This window comes from Telmatherina bonti (assembly GCF_933228915.1).
Source record: "Telmatherina bonti genome assembly, chromosome: 17".
NCBI classification, from domain to species: domain Eukaryota; kingdom Metazoa; phylum Chordata; class Actinopteri; order Atheriniformes; family Telmatherinidae; genus Telmatherina; species Telmatherina bonti.
Window position 1 is genome coordinate 19,209,295 of NC_136615.1, and position 16,103 is coordinate 19,225,397.

Below are 16,103 nucleotides of genomic sequence, written 5' to 3' on the forward strand. Positions count from 1 at the left end.
AATATTTGAAAATGACCAGAAAAGTTCCAGTTTATGTGAGAAGAGGGGGCTCAAACAGAGCAGGTCTTTGTTATCCATCCCAACTATACCCACCAGTATGTTACGACACGTACAGTGCAGATAGTGGTGTTATTTTTGCAGTGGAAACTAGAGACACATTTACTCTGACAACAGCCCAGTTGGTTTGCTGGGTAGGGGAGTGAATAGAGGGGAGAGGGAAACACATGCAACATTCAGGGAGAGTGCCAGAATCAGAGAGGAAGTAAATGGGAGAAAGTTAGTGAGATGGCGAGTGGAGAAAAGAGTGACACAGACTGAAGAAAGCAAAGGCACAACTGATAAAGTAGAAGAAGAAGAAAAATAAAGAAAATTATAAACTTAAACTCCTTTGTTTCACTAACCCAGGAGTGAGCACAAGGCTTCAGCCTGAGCATCCATCTGTAGGCTGACTGCTCGGTGCATCTTCCTGCTCGGTTAGCTGCAAAGCCTACTGACACAGTGATGGAGGTCTCTCAGGCAGGCTGGGACGGAGCGCGAGTGTGTTACAGTGTGTGTTTGTGCCAGAATGAAAAGGCAGCAGGGCCGGTCCTCGGTACTCTTCTTCGAAATGTCTTGGAGCCACCGTGGCCCTCAGCTCTCCTCTGTATCAGCGTCTGTGATGTACTCAGTATCGGTACATGTCATAAGTACTGACCCAGGAAGAGGGAAAAGCCCACGAGGGAAACTTACGGAGGATTTCCTCCAGCTGAGCAGTCCTCCGGTCTTCTCCAAAGAAATAGTGGGAGGATATACCAACAGAGATCATCCCTTCAGGACCTGCTGGGTCCGGTTCCCTGGGGGGCTGACAGACAGAGAAATGAAACCCTCAATGTCAGCTCAGTCAATTAATATGTGAGAACCAGAACCAAACTGACACCTGCATCATATGCTACATGTTTTAAGCCAATGATGCGTACTTTAAAGAAAGTCTTCAGGGGTTGTGGAGTTCATCATGGTCCAAATGAAGTAAGTAAAAAAAACATCTCTGAAGCTCAACTTTAAAGGTTTTCACACGGCAGCATGACTATGCATTCAAACACAGTAGTGAAGGGTTCCAGCAGGAACTAATCTCCTGCAGTCATCACTGGCTGAGGCTTTTAGATCACGACTGGCTGAAATCCAGAAATGTCAGGAATGAAAACAGGGGGAAAAAAATTAAATGCTTTCAAATCTATCTGGGCACACAGAGCAATGCCATGCTGCTAAAAGTACAACACCAGCATGGGATTCTAATGTTACTGAGGCCAACGTAACAGTCTCAGAAAAAAATAAATACACAACATATCCATTGTTGAGTGAGGTGGTAGAATATTTGCAAACAGTTATAAAACTGCCATAATAAGTCGAGATAAATCTAATAAAATGTGTATTAAGATAAAAAAAAAATTGTACATAATAATTTGTACATCTAACAAAATAAATTGTAAGTGCTTGCTAAATGTACCCAACATTTAAGGTCAATTAAGGAAATAAATCATCAATACATTTAATGCATTGCCTTTAAATAATTGACAGGGAAAAAACATCAGAAATATGAAATGTTAATGAGCACAAAATATGGCTGCAGACAGTACCTGTATTTCAAACCAGAAGTTCCATGTAGGGGCGTTAAGGCCGTGGGAATAGAAGACGAAATATTCTCCACTCAGGTCAAACTGAGGTGTCCCATCCCCGAAAGACCAAGTGGAGAGGCTGGCCCCTCGGTGAGGCATCAGATACAGAGACATGTGGCTGGGTCCTGTATAAGACAGCATGGGACAGAAAGGACACTTTAACTTCAATATAAAATTTCATTTTAAATTTATTTTATGTTAACTCAAGCAGTAAGAGCTAACTTTCTTTTTTTTATCTCTTCACCAACTTCACAGCTTGTGCCTAGCCCAGGTTTGATTATGTGGTTTATTATGTTGAAAACTGATCTGGTTTGATCCTGACCTTTCACACTGAACGTCATCTTGACTGTCCCCCAGCTTGTCTCCTCTCTGGACATCAGGCTGAACTTCACTGGAGAGCTTGGAGACACTTCTGAGGCAGGAAGGTACCAATTCTTCCTACAAATACACCAAAATTCTTCTTATGGTGAAGTTTAAGATGAAGCTGCCAAAATCTTACATAAACAGGGAACTACAAGGCAGCAGACCTGCTGAGGAACTTGACAGGCAGGAACCAGGGGTAACCGCAGAAGGGTCGGTCTTCTTGGCAGCGGGTCCGGACGCTGTCGTTGAGCTCAGGGATGTGGGGACTGATGTGTTGTATCGCCGTGAAGTCAAAGCTATTTATCCAGAGACCAGAGTCTCTGCTCTCCACCTGGCCCTTGAGATTGTGGAAGGTGCGTGTTGTGTGCTGCAGGAAGATTTAGTAGCTTTTTAAAGACTGAATTCAGCTGCACAGACATGCCTGGTCATGCAAATCTTCCCCCGTTTGTCTCATCCACATGTTTTTATCTGTTAGTGATGATCTAGACTTTAAATGCATGGAAAGTGGTTTTAGTCCTTTTTTGTCTATATCCCATCCTTTCTGTTTATGTATACTACCAGTCAAAAGTTTGGGCACACTTTCCCATTAAATCCAATGAGAAAATGTGTCCAAACCTTTGACTGGTAATGTATGTAAATAACTAAGTATCCTGCTGTCTGTTTTGCTCCACCGCATGCAGTGCATGGAGCTGACTTATGCGTTAACTTATTACACGAAGAAGAAGTATTTAACTGTAATGATGGAAACAATATTAACAAACCGCCAGCGGAAATGACTCTTTTTAGAAAATATAGACACTTTAAATCCAGGTGAAAAACCTTGATTTTCTCACATAATTATGTGCATAATTCTGTACAGTTTAATAACTTGTGTCGACTTGCTGTCTGCTCCTCATCAATTCAATGAAATTATTTACCTATATAATGATTTTATCTGGTTTTTTGCACACTTTTAATTATGTCTTAATCTCTTCCTTATGAAACACATTGAATTGGTTTTAAGTACGAAATGTTCTTTGCCTTGACTTGTCTATGAAATGTTCTTTATAAATAAATTTGTCTTGCCCTTTATTCAGCTTAGACCAGCAAATAAGTCTAAATGATTCATTCATATCACCTCAAAGCTGGGGCAGTTCTGCTATTCTGGTAAAGAAGCAGAATGATGAACCAACCTGCAGGAAGACTCTCTTTGGTCGTGGGCTGTCTGAACTGTTTGAATAAGGAAAGAAGAGACCGCTGGAAACCAGTAGGAACATGATAAGGAAGATGGAGCCCAGACCAGCCAGAATCCACTTTGTGCTCCTCACCAAATAGATGAAATGCAGCTGAGTCACAGAAAAGTGAGTTAGTTATGTGGACTTGAACAGTGCTTCACAATGCACTTTGAAATTTTAAGAAATTGAAGAAAAATTGCATATTTTAACAACAATGATGAATGTGCAGTTAGTCAGACTATTAAGAAATATTTCTACTCCTTTGCCAATTCAAACACACATATTGTGTTTTTTAGTCAATATTGTACATAATATGGGAACACTCACAAAAAAAGAGGAGAGAAAGATGGTTGCTAGGGTGACTAAGGTGGCCATCACCACCTCGGGGGGTATCTCTGTTCCACTGCGGCCCATAATGGGAGTGAAAATCTCAAACACCACCCAGATGAGGAACATGAAGTGGACATATGGCAAAGCCAGGCCCAAAAGGTACAGCACACTGTATTTCAGTGAAGCTCCTAGAGGAAAAAGACATCCCAATAACTTCTTAATTTCAAGAACTCCAGAGATTTTATAAACCTGAATGATCTCCAATAAAATACTGTCAGAGTCAAAGCATAACTATTACATTACTGATGCATTCAGTGCTGCATACAGTAGGAAAAAACAAGTTCTAGGCAACTGCTGTGAACACTGCTGGGTTGAGATTAATTGTTTACCTTTGTGTTTAAATTCTTTCGCCAGCAGCAGTCTGGTTACCAGGGGGAAAGCCACCATTAACATGGGCACATAGGCTGAACACAAGCCCTGCTGGGTCAGCCACACCAGACTGCAGCACCACAACAGCAGACTCACATCAAAATACAGATTACCCAGCTCCACCAGACGCACACCCTGCATGGAAAACACACAAGCGCTCAGCTTACAAATCAAGTATAAAAAACATGAGGGAAATATCAGCACTGTTCTGAGAGGCTGTTCAGTTTGTTTCAATCATCATGCATGAATTACTCTTTTAATAAATGCTTATTTGTGTTTATTCTAAATACAATAAAACAAAACTATGTTTTTACACAGTAAACCTCTGTTGACGTCAGTTTGTTTTTTTTTGTTTTTTTTAAACATATTTATTATATAAAGTTTACCATTCGACTCACATCATCAATTCACCAACTAAACTCATAATCTACTTTCAGCAACTTAAACTGCAAAAGGGGAGATAACGGAGAGAAAAATATTCAGCAACAAAGGGTCCATTGTGTTGCAATATTTTGCATGGCATATTTTCAAAAGGGGCTGCACGGTGGCGCAGTGGTTAGCACTATGGCCTCACAGCAAGAAGGTTGCTGGTTCAATCCTTGGCTGGTTTGGTCAGTGGCCTTTCTGTGTGGAGTTTGCATGTTCTCCCCGTGTATGCGTGGGTTCTCTCCGGGTACTCCGGCTTCGTCCCACCTGCATGATAGGTTAATTGGTCACTCTACATTGCCCCTAGGAGTGAGTGTGAACGTGAGTGTGGTTGTTCGTCTCTCTGTGTGTGGCCCTGCGATGGACTGGCAAGCTGTCCAGGGTGTACCCTGGCTGTTGCCCAAAGCCAGCTGGGATAGGCTCCAGCTTCCCCGCGACCCTGAATTGGAATAAGCAGTTCGGAAAATGAATGAATGAATGAATATTTTCAAAAGTGGATGTTTTGTTGCCCTGACTTAAAAGAAGAAGCCTGAAAGAATAACAAAAAAACCTTTAAGTACACCGTGAATGTGACCAGGAACTTAAGATATCATTAACTGAGTAAATCTATAATTATTTTTTCTCTTATATTAAACAAAATACAATGGATGTATCTGGATTTTTTAAAGTTTATATGTGGAAAAAGATGCATCTAGTTGGCTCAATAAAAAGTTTGTTTCACTAAAATTACATGAAATCTGGCAAAAGCTTAGTCTCTGCTCATGAGATCAAAGGCAACAGTCTTGTAGACGCAGCTTTAGAAAAAAAGAGATTATCATTCTTACACTTAAATAAAACTAGTCAAACTTAATGAATATCAAGCACACAATGCATCTACACACTTCTTCACCTTAATTACTGTAACCGTCTCCCGTGTGCTTCAGCCCACAAGTATTAATAAGTATTCACCTTCCTCCTAATAGGCCGATCCTTGTCTACCAAACACATATTTCCCATCGTCTAAACAATGCCCCTAACTTCCTCTTAACTTCATATTGATCTATGTTCAAATCTTTTCATAATTTTACACCTCCAGACCTTTCTTTACTCTTCAATGCACAGCTCTCAGATCATCTTTTGTTTTTCCATGCTTTCATTTGCTTGTATGTCAACAACCGGGGGGGTTAGAGGTATTCAGACATCGACCCCCATAGCCATGGAACTCTGCTGCACTTTTCAGCCATAACATCAGGTCTTTTTATAGTTTTAAATAATATATAAACCCACCTGGCCAATGGCGCGTCATCTTTTTATTTTAAATACGTGTAATTTGGTGGGTTTTTAAATGCTTGTGTTTTGTTTTGGTTGAAATGTTTAAGCGTACTTGAGTGCCCACAAAAATATGAGTAATAAAGTGCAATCACTAATTCCTGAAATTTACACAAATACAATCCCTTAACCCTCTAAAGCCCAAACTAAGAAAAATTGGGGCAAAAAGTCCATTTTTTTTCATCTGAAGTCTTTAATTGCCCCTTTAAGTACATTTGAAAAAGGAAAAAAAAGAGATTTGTTTGTATTTTTGCTATTTATTACAATGTGATCTGCAATGGACTGACGTCCTGTCCAGAGTCTCAATGATATGTGGGATAGGCTCCAGCTTCCCTGCGACCTTAATTGGACTAAGCGGTGAAGAAAATGGATGGAGGATTACCATGTGATGTCAAAATTATTGTAGTGTGATATTCTGCTTCCTGGTATCCATTAAGGGGCAGAAAACAAGTATCAGATTGTGTTCAAAAGGATTTTGAGCAAAGTTTCGATCATAAAATTATGGAAAATGTCTCAGAAACTGTATGCATCAGATACGATATGTTTGGCTTTGTTGGGTTAAAGCAGGTTTTGCTTCAACAAAAGACATTCTAAATTGGATATCTGGGAAAACACACACACACACAAAACCTCCTCTGCTGCCCCAACTATCAAAAGTCACAGAGAGAGAAACCAGCAGTGAGGAACCATTTTCTGAATGAGTATGGACATGTGACTAAAAGATGACTACTCTTCTTACACCTCCAACCTTTCATAATCCACAAGGATAAACTCACAAAGAGCTGCTGTTCTGTAATCACTGTGGAGGAAGAGAAACCATTTACAGTTCTGCTTTCCCCTTTTTAGATTATAATAAATGTGAGTTCGGTCAGGCACACATCTCGTAGAAATAGCATGACCCCATCTTTAACTCAAATGAAAACAAGAAGATGGCCAGAGAGTGTAAGGAACTTACTCAAACTGTAGCCTTCAAATCCAAGTTTAGCTTTAACACAGACTATGTTTCAACATTTGTCTCTTAAAGGTAACTATACTCTAAAAGGAGGTTACATTTTGTTAACTTAATCCACAATGTTGCTCCTGTTGACGATTAATTTAATGATGTCTTAAATTCAGAGTTTCATATCTGGAAAAACATCTTCATTTTCCTCCATGTTCATAGTACCCTCGCTACCATCGGAGTAGGTAAAGAAAGCCCTCAGTCAGAAAATCACTCACCCCATAATACAGGTTCTTGGCCAGTGTATGTATGAGGATCATCTTTCCAGTGGCTGCAGATCCATACAAGCAAATGGAGGCGTAGAAATGTGTGTACCAAAACATGGAGCGGCCCAAGAGAGTGACGAGAAGCGCAACAATCAGCACCGACAACAGAGTGACAAACCAGCTCAGCACCGCGACACCTGTGGCGCAGGCCAGGTCACGAACATAACGTCCTCCTTAAGGAGACAGAAAAGAGGGACAAAAGTAAACAAACAAACATCAGCTTCGTCATCAGAGCCATGAAACGAAGTTAAAGTCTAAATTAAGGAAGAAGAGGAAAAATGCAGGACATACCACAGGAGATGGAGACTTACCTCCGTTACCAGGCAGGGATGCCCTCTTGGCTAGATAGAGGAAGGTGGCTGCAGCTACCATGTAGTTGAGGATGGCGCCTACACGTGCTGGGTAAGCTACTACAAATACCCCTAGCAGGTCAAAAAACACCATGTTGCCATGACGATACTCTGAGGAATCCGCCAGTTTCTCAGACATCACCAGGTACTTCAGAACAGCCAGGATGTTGTCACCTTGAAACACAAAGAGATAATTGGATTTTTGCTGTGGAAAAGTACATGGTTGCATAGTCACAAATAGGAGGTTTAAACAGTTGTGGGTTTTGGTTTCCAACCTCACAGTCAGAGGAAGTAAGAGGTTTTAAAACGTGTGGCAGTGATTAATCTCCATCATATGACAGAAAAGGGTCGTCATTTATAGAGCTGACAAATCTCATGCAGGAGAGAGTTTGCTGTCAACTCAGCATCAAGTTCAGCATCTGACTAGCAGAACGCTATGAGGAAGTGCCCTTTAGCACGGCCTCTCAGATTATCATTTCTACAACAATAAAACCATGTGCATATTGTTTGTGATGAGGCTTAAATGAAAAACAGCTTCTTAAATCCTCTCATTTCCACATGAAATTAAATTAAATGTTATTGGTAACAACAGTGTGTAAACAGACATAAATGGGTGACTATTCAGGATGCCAATCAAACTTTCTGTAACAAGGCACGGGACAACGCTCTCACTCAGGAATATACAATCTCCTCCATATACAAGAATGTTACGTACACAACAATCTACTACCAATACTGAAGTTGTCCAACACACTTTCATACTCACAGTCTAGATTTATTCCATGACGAGATGTAAGAGATAAACAAAGAGACTCTCATTCACACTTATTACTCATATTCAGCTGGTCCCACTGACATGTGCCAGAACACACAGAACACTAGTTTATTCATGAAACTGGCTACACTAACAAAGTACTACATGGATAAGGAATGTGATTACATGAGAAATCGGTTCAAGGTAGTTGTGTGTTTCTGCTACTGGAGCTGAAGTTTCTTATCTGTGCTGCCTCGATGTCTGCACTGTTTACAACACACAGAGACAGAGACAGAGACAGACACACAGACACACAGACACACAGACACACACACACACACACACACACACACACACACACACACACACACACACACACACACACACACACACACACACACACACACACACACACACACACACACACACACAGGCAAGACAAAGCTCCATTGTTCTTCCGCCTGGTCGGCTCACTGAGGACACAAAATCTAAACAACTCGTGTACAAAATCTACTTGTTCGTGTAGGGTTCAGCACTTGTGACTTAGCCACAAATTATCCGATGTGAAGTTTACTACCTAACTGTAAAACATGGTTAAACTGTCACTGCAATGCACTTTGAGGCATTTAAATGTATATTTTGCTTTTAACAAGCATGAACTTTCATGTAAGCTTTGCCAGCAACATTGTGAAGAGCTATGAAGAAGATTCAAAGGAGAAAACTGTCTGTTGTTTATCACAAGTTGCAAACAGAGCAGACTAACGTGTACAATCTTCTCCTGTGTTGTGCTCTACTTCCCACCTCACCAAGCTGTTCTGAATCCTTTTTCAAAGACTAAAAATACACACCACCTTGCTCTGAAAACTCATGTTTGCTCTCTAATAATTTATGCATTTTGTAGTGAGTTGCTGTACACAGAATAAGAGGAGGGAGATGTCCAGTGGCTGCTGAGGGAGAGGGGAAAGATGCCAGATGTCCTGGGTTGTTAGTGCTGACTGACTGTATTCTCTGCTAAGCAAAGCAAAATAATTCAGCAGAACAGGAGCACAAAGTAAATGAGAACAACTCTGTTGCTGGTGCACGTTTGTGTACGGATGCATTTCTAAATTATCTGAAAGATAACAAAATCAAAAGACTGCTGACCAATAAGAAGAGAGGAGAGACAGGACAAATAAATGGCACGAGTTTGCATCTGTGATAGAAAAATGATGCAGCAGTCGCTGTTTACTGTTCTCACGTTGAAATATGAACACAACAATTGGTTTAAAGCTAATCTGTTTATAAGATATTGAGATATAATATAATAAAGTTAGAGTGCATGTGAGGTCAGCTGCATACCGGCTCTCTGTATCGAGTCTGTCAGGATCCTGTCTGCAGTGTCATACTTAGTGTGATAGATGAAACCATTTTCAATGAAAGCCAGATCAATGCCTGCAAAAACATCACAAAGATACACAGACACAATTGAAATCTAAAACTGAAAGGGTTACATTTTAATATTTTATTCGGCAGCTACAGGATTTCTCTGAACATTTTACATAAAAACCAACACAACACCATCTGTATTTTATTTCCTGTATGCAGATAATTTATGGTCCTACCTGGGATGTTACCAAAGTCCCGATAAATGCGGAAATCTGTGTCAGAAGGAATGATGCCGCTCTGAAAGACCTCCTGACCGACCACAGAGGCAAAGGGGTGTTTAGCTGCATTAACATAGGCCTGGACCAGCCATGGGTTCTCTGGACCTTTTAGAGAAATAAAATGAAGCAGTTGCAATATTTTTTATACTGGACAGTAATCCAAGATCCCTTGTTTTGCCATTTTGATGAATCCCAGCTGCTGTCTGTCCTCTGTCATCTTTACCACCATTTATGGCAAAAATTATAATCAAGTTTACTTTGTTTATATTGACTTTGTGATTATTAAACAACATAATTCAATAATTGTAAAAAAGAATAAACTAATTAATAAACATTTTGTGTTTGTTTCTTGTCAGACTTCTTGAAAGCAAAGCAGTCGTCACAGCCGAATTACTTTAACTTTCAACATGTTTGGAGTAAGACTAAATGTACTGGCAGAGAGTGAATGTGGGCTTTTAGAGAGGCATAAAGGCAACTCTGCTATAAAGAAAAGGAGTAGAGTGAATTTATAATGAGAGTGCAGTTTGAAAATTTATACCAGTTATCTTGTTTTGCTAATCCCAGATCATTTAAAAGTGCGCACCACTCCTTTCCAGTCGCAGTACTGATGATCAAATATATCGTGCCAGTACTACAAAGCTTGATAGTGCTTGTCAGGTCAGCTACAGTTTATAAACTGGAGAAACAAGAAAAGGTAAAATGCAGTTTTTGTAAATGTTCTTATTTGTGGAGAAAAATAATTGGCTGCAAACAATAGCATCTGTAAAACAAGCATACAGTGCAAACTTGAATAGAAACATGCAAACTAACAAACTGGACCAGTTTGCTGATTAAACATGAATGGTATAATACCTGTCTGAAAAACAACTTCTTTGCCTCCAACACCTGCAGCCTCCAAGTTAATAAAAGCTCGCACCTGCTTAGCCCAAGGATGCTGGGTAATGAAACCATGACTGGCCTGAAACAAGAAAACAGAATCAAAAAGAAAAAGAGGGAATGAGACAGAAGTGTGTATATATATATATATATATATATATATATATATATATATATATATATATATATATATATATATATATATATATATATATATATATATATAAATAAATAAAGGGAGCTGTTTTCATTAAACAATGAATATAATTTTACCTGCAGTATATTTTCCTCTGCTCCATTAAAGAGGAAGATTACACCGTGGTGAAGAGGAGTGGACTGATTGGCCAGAGAGTTGAGGACTTCAAGCATCACTGCACAACTAACTGCATCATCGCTTGCACCTATGATAAGGAAACCGGTATGTGTGTGCCGGGAATATTAATTTTATGTCCACATTTACATCAGGCAACATGTACTTATCCAAATCCACATTTACAGGCACTGGTATGACTGTGCAGCCATACAATTTAACCCAGTAGAATGGAGTGCAATAAAAACACAGATGGCTGAGCTGATAACCCTGAAGTAAAGTGGGACAGAGTCAAACACATTGTGTGTAGGCGCCGTGTGGAAACATGTAAAGAATTTGAGGAGCTGGTTAGAAACGCAGCTCCCACTACTTGTGTGGTGATGAGATCACAAAGGAAACAGGGCAAAAGGGAGCAAAAAGCATGTGAACAGAGCATGTGATATAGAGAGATTACACAGACTAGAGGTAAGAAGCAGAGCGGAGTATGAATGCAAAGACCTACAGATCTGAGATATCATGTGCTCTGGTCTTGTAGAGTGACTGACTATAGGGTGGGAGTAAGGCCGGGTACTAACATGCTCCTGTCCCGACCACAGTCATTTTTCTTTCTCAGGAAAGAAAAATGACTGCCAAGTGGTTTAATAAATTATCAAAAATCAAAATGCCAGAGGCAAAGTTTAAACTTCACTTTTGTGTGGAGACCACTGTTACTGTACCTACACATATATTCAGCCTATTGAGAAGAAAGATGTGTGTGTGACATGACTGCTTGTATTTTCCTCTTTATTATTTCTAGCAAGAACATATGTCAGATCAAAGACTTCTATGTGTATCTTCCTGCTCCACACCTCTTAGATCAATTTCCTTTTGCCAGTTGTGTGAAGTTGTGTTAGTCTGTGTAATCTACCAAAACATGTCTCCTCAACAGGCTCAAGGATGTGAAGAAAAACAGCAAATATTTCCTGTATTGTAATGCTTCCTTTCCTCCACAGACTGAATATAATAAATAAATGACAATACTGCCCAACTTTGAACAAGAAACCATCAAATGGCTTGTATAATAGAATGCAAAGGCATGCAGACTGCACTAAAATGTCAGGAATTCTTGCTTCACTCCTGATACAACTCTCCCCCAACTTTTGTTTTAATTACGTTTGCGAGTTTTGGTGTTATCCCACTAACAAGTGAACAATAAATGAATTAAAACAAAAGCAAATGTTGCCTTTGGCAGCAGGAACTTACAAATCGGCTGTGACCTTGTAAAAAACACAAGACAGGCACTTTACTGCAGCAGCTTAACGGTTATTGTTCCTGACCTTTGACCTTGTCACTCATTATATTGCCTATGGCAAAGATTATCGTGCGTATCTTTATTCAAAACCAAAATACAAAAAGGAGGACATCCCCACGTTGCAAATATTTACCAGAATGTTCATTTGTGCAGATTTTACTATAACAATGAAAACAGAAAGTGGAAAAAGGGGGAAAAAACAACATGGATCTGTTTTAATCATTGTCAACAGATGCAGCTACGCTGCAACACAAATACTTTTGTTTCATCATGTTAGCACAAGTTGTAGTGTAGGATTATCCTAGGCTGGTTGTCTAATTGTAGTGTAAAATAAGTCTGCTTTCAATTATGTAAAAAAAAAAAAAAACACCTCGTTTATGTCAGACATAGCAAATACTTTAGACCAGTTCAACACATCTCTGTGAAACCAGTAACTAACTCACAGATGTTTGGACCTAAGTGCAAGCTGTGATGCAAACCTTGATTATGACTCGTACCTGGGCTGTTGGCCACTGTGTCAAAGTGGCAGTTGGCCAGCATAAGATGCTGGCTGCCACCTCTGGGCTCCAGTCTGACAGCGATGTTAGTGACACGGTCATAGAAGCTTGTGAATCCTCCAAGAAAGTCAATAGAGAAGGAACCAGTTGGACGCTGCACATCCACTGTGAGCTGATGAGGCCCCGCTGCAGTCCTGACTCGGATGGCTTCTATCTGCTCCAACAAGTAACCCACTGTCAGGACTTCATTCTCCTGGCTGCCCACCGGCCGAGGGCCAACACTGGTGATCTGCTCCAAGTGCTGTCTTGATTGCGAGGTGAGGAAAGATGAAAAAAATCTATTGTGGTTATGTTAAATTATAGAAGAACCAAGTCTGCTTGTTTAATGTCACACTAAAGACAAGAAGAACTGGACAGCTTCTTCTTTCTTTATGACTGTTCCCTTCTGAAGTCGCCACGGTAAATCTTGAGCTTCCATCTCTATGTGTCCATCTCCAAGACAATTACAGGATTATGTATTTAATTGGCAAAGAATGAATGCTGAATGTCATTTCTGTGCCTTTATCTGGGCTTGGGACTGGCACAAGGAGACCGCTGCCTTGTGGCCATTTGGTCAACATGCTGTTATGGCAGGAAACATAGGTTACAAAATATTTGTGCAAGACTTTGAGTGTCAGTTTATGTTGTCTATTGAGAGTCCATCTGTGTTGTCTCCTAACACTGAATGGGAAATTTTCTTCCCAGTTGTTGTCAAACTATAACACAACACACTGAAGCATGAATGGAAACCACTGCATTTTCACACACTCCTGAACTTCTGAACAGCTCGTATACTGATTTTTTTATTCTAATCATTTTGATATTTAGTTTTGCCCTCGGTTATTTACAATGAAATGAATAATTCTAGTGTCCCCACAAAGTCACAGCTTCTTATGGCCTCTGATAATTTCTGCTTTTACCCCCAACAGCAAGAGCAGCAGAAGTTACATGTCACAAGTTCAGAACATGTATGGCTTTTTCTTTGTTTCAGCTCAAGTATATGCAAAATAAGAGGATGTAGAACTATAATGTGAAACAAAAAACAGGGAAAGGAAAACTGATAGAAGCCAATGGAGGAAACGTCCTTTAAACTGCACCATGTTCTTCACAAAGATTAAAGACTGACGTTCATGTCACTGAGGAACATAGATAATTTAGTAATGTAAAGATAATCTAAAGAACACAAAGAAGAAACTGTGAAAGAGTGACCTACAAAATAAACATATTTATATAACCATATACAGATCACTTTTTGTTATGTCCTGAGTTACAATCTGTCCTGACACAATCCACTTAAAGTGAGTCATATTTCTGTGTGACGTTCTCCAACACTTGACAAAGCATTTTAGATAACCAGAGCAGGAAATAAAGCCAAGATGTCTGTTTGGAGAAAGAAAAAGAAAACAGATGTTCTTTTTTCTGAAGAAAAAAGTGGCAGCTGGTGAATGCAGTTCATAAATATCCATGCTGCCTCTATTACCGCTAAACTTATACAACACTATTGTATAATACCAGTGAAAATTGTACTGAGGTAACTGATGATCACACTTAGCCAGCAATGTTTAATAACTTTCATCAAACCGCAGATGGTTGATCAAATCTAGTTGTTTAATTTGTTCATAAGACTTATAATTACAACCAGGATTTGCAGTCACGATTAAGACCAAAGAACATGCAGCACTCATTAATAGAGGAACCAGCCAAATTATAGCAAATCCTGCGACCAAGCACTTTTTAAGACCTCAATCCCCACCCCCAACCCCCGTCCTGCTGACCTCAGATTCAGTGCTGTAATCCCTGCATCCCTCCTCACTGAGACTGAAAACTGCACCGAGGCAGAATGAGCCTTTAATCTGGAAATGTTGCGCTACTATTACTGATCGGGAAGTTTTTCTTAAGCCATTAATATTGCATCAATTATCAATAAACTCGCATACTATTGATTTATTTTTTTATTTTATATATAAGTGCCTTATAAAATGTTGATATTAAAGACTTAGAGCAGACTAAAATTATTTATGTCATTCTTTACTAATTCAGACATTTTGTTAAAATACCTATTTAATTAGTAGAGAATTTGTGAAGGTGTCAGTGTGGATCTCTTGGGCTGCCTTATGACATTTGCTGTAAGGATGCTTTTGTTCTTTCAATTTACTGCCTCTTGCCACCCCCCAAAAAAGAAAACTTTACCAGAATATAAAAGATAAAAGTGAGTTGATTACCTCTGTATGTATTTATGTATAAGCTGTGGGTTTTACTATTGTAATTTCATAAAATAATTTGCAGTTAAGTTACAAATACTATTTTTTGTGGTTTTCTGTACTTCTAGAGTTTGGCATTGCTCTAAAATCCATTTCCTGTAAAATAATATTGTAGGATAAGATATCATTTTTATATTAAATGTGCTACTCGAATGGACGTGCTTGGAATATTTTTGTACATAATGTTGTTGGTGTTTAAAGCTTGTCTGTGCCTCCTCGGGTGGTTTTGACAGGATTGGTGTTGGGTACTGTAACCGGAGGAGGGTTACATCATTTACACATCAGCCCAGAGGGTTGAAGCAGCCTTTCTTGTTCTCAATTAAACACAGTAAGGACACCTGTCCTCCTGTCTGCAGCTTACTCTGGAAGTACAGGTGGAGGTGAACCGGAAGAAGGACCCGGCAGTGGTTTTTAGGCAGGTCTTGTTGCCAAACTAGAAGTAAGGTTAGCATTGTTGCTTTGACACAGCAAACCAAAAGCGGAATTAAAGTAAGCACAAAACTCACCTGGCCCTCACTGCGTTAAACTCCCCGTTCGGGTTTCCAACGACAAGCTGCTGCAAAGACAAATGAACGAGTCCCCACAGTACCAAAATAAACACTGAGACCAGAGTCGCTGCGAGCCCTTCCCGCAGTAAGTACAGGCTCACTTCGGGCTTCCTCTTCGGGTCACCGTTGTAGCCATTATCCCCGCACCGGTTATGAGTTTCCTCGTTTTCTTGAGAAACATAACGCTGAGTCCCGAAGGGTTTTATTCTCCGGACAGTGGTGTCACTCTCCATGTTTGAGCCAGCAGTACCAACAGCAGGCAGAAAGCGCTCTGGACTCTCGCTTTTTTTTTTTTTTTTTTTTTTTTAATTAGACAACCAACGGATCGCACTGAGGGACAAACTTGACTGAGCTGGTGGGCGGTGACTCAAAGTGTTGCAAATGTTCACAAATACACTAAAACAAAAGAAAGAATACATAATAAATAAATCTTGTTGCCTGAAGCTTTAAAGGAAGATTTCCGGCAAATTGGTTCTATTTCCGTTTAATTGTAATACCGCAATCTGAAATTCACGATGCACGATCAAAAACAAAAACAGGTGACAT

General features: G+C 39.8%; 1 protein-coding gene across 1 annotated transcript; it reads right to left on the reverse strand.

The window, feature by feature from the left end:
* Positions 1–491: 491 nt before the first annotated feature.
* ermp1 (endoplasmic reticulum metallopeptidase 1) lies at positions 492–15,790 on the reverse strand (the record flags this gene model as incomplete). The annotated part of the gene is made up of 15 exons (XM_079256230.1): positions 492–841; positions 1,614–1,777; positions 1,975–2,090; positions 2,180–2,382; positions 3,188–3,340; positions 3,557–3,747; positions 3,949–4,123; positions 6,941–7,161; positions 7,300–7,512; positions 9,431–9,523; positions 9,694–9,840; positions 10,588–10,693; positions 10,885–11,012; positions 12,710–13,014; positions 15,516–15,790. 15 exons carry the CDS (start codon positions 15,788–15,790, stop codon positions 665–667), a joined length of 2,667 nt encoding a protein of 888 aa, XP_079112356.1. The 3' UTR covers positions 492–664.
* Between the last annotated feature and the right edge of the window lie 313 nt (positions 15,791–16,103).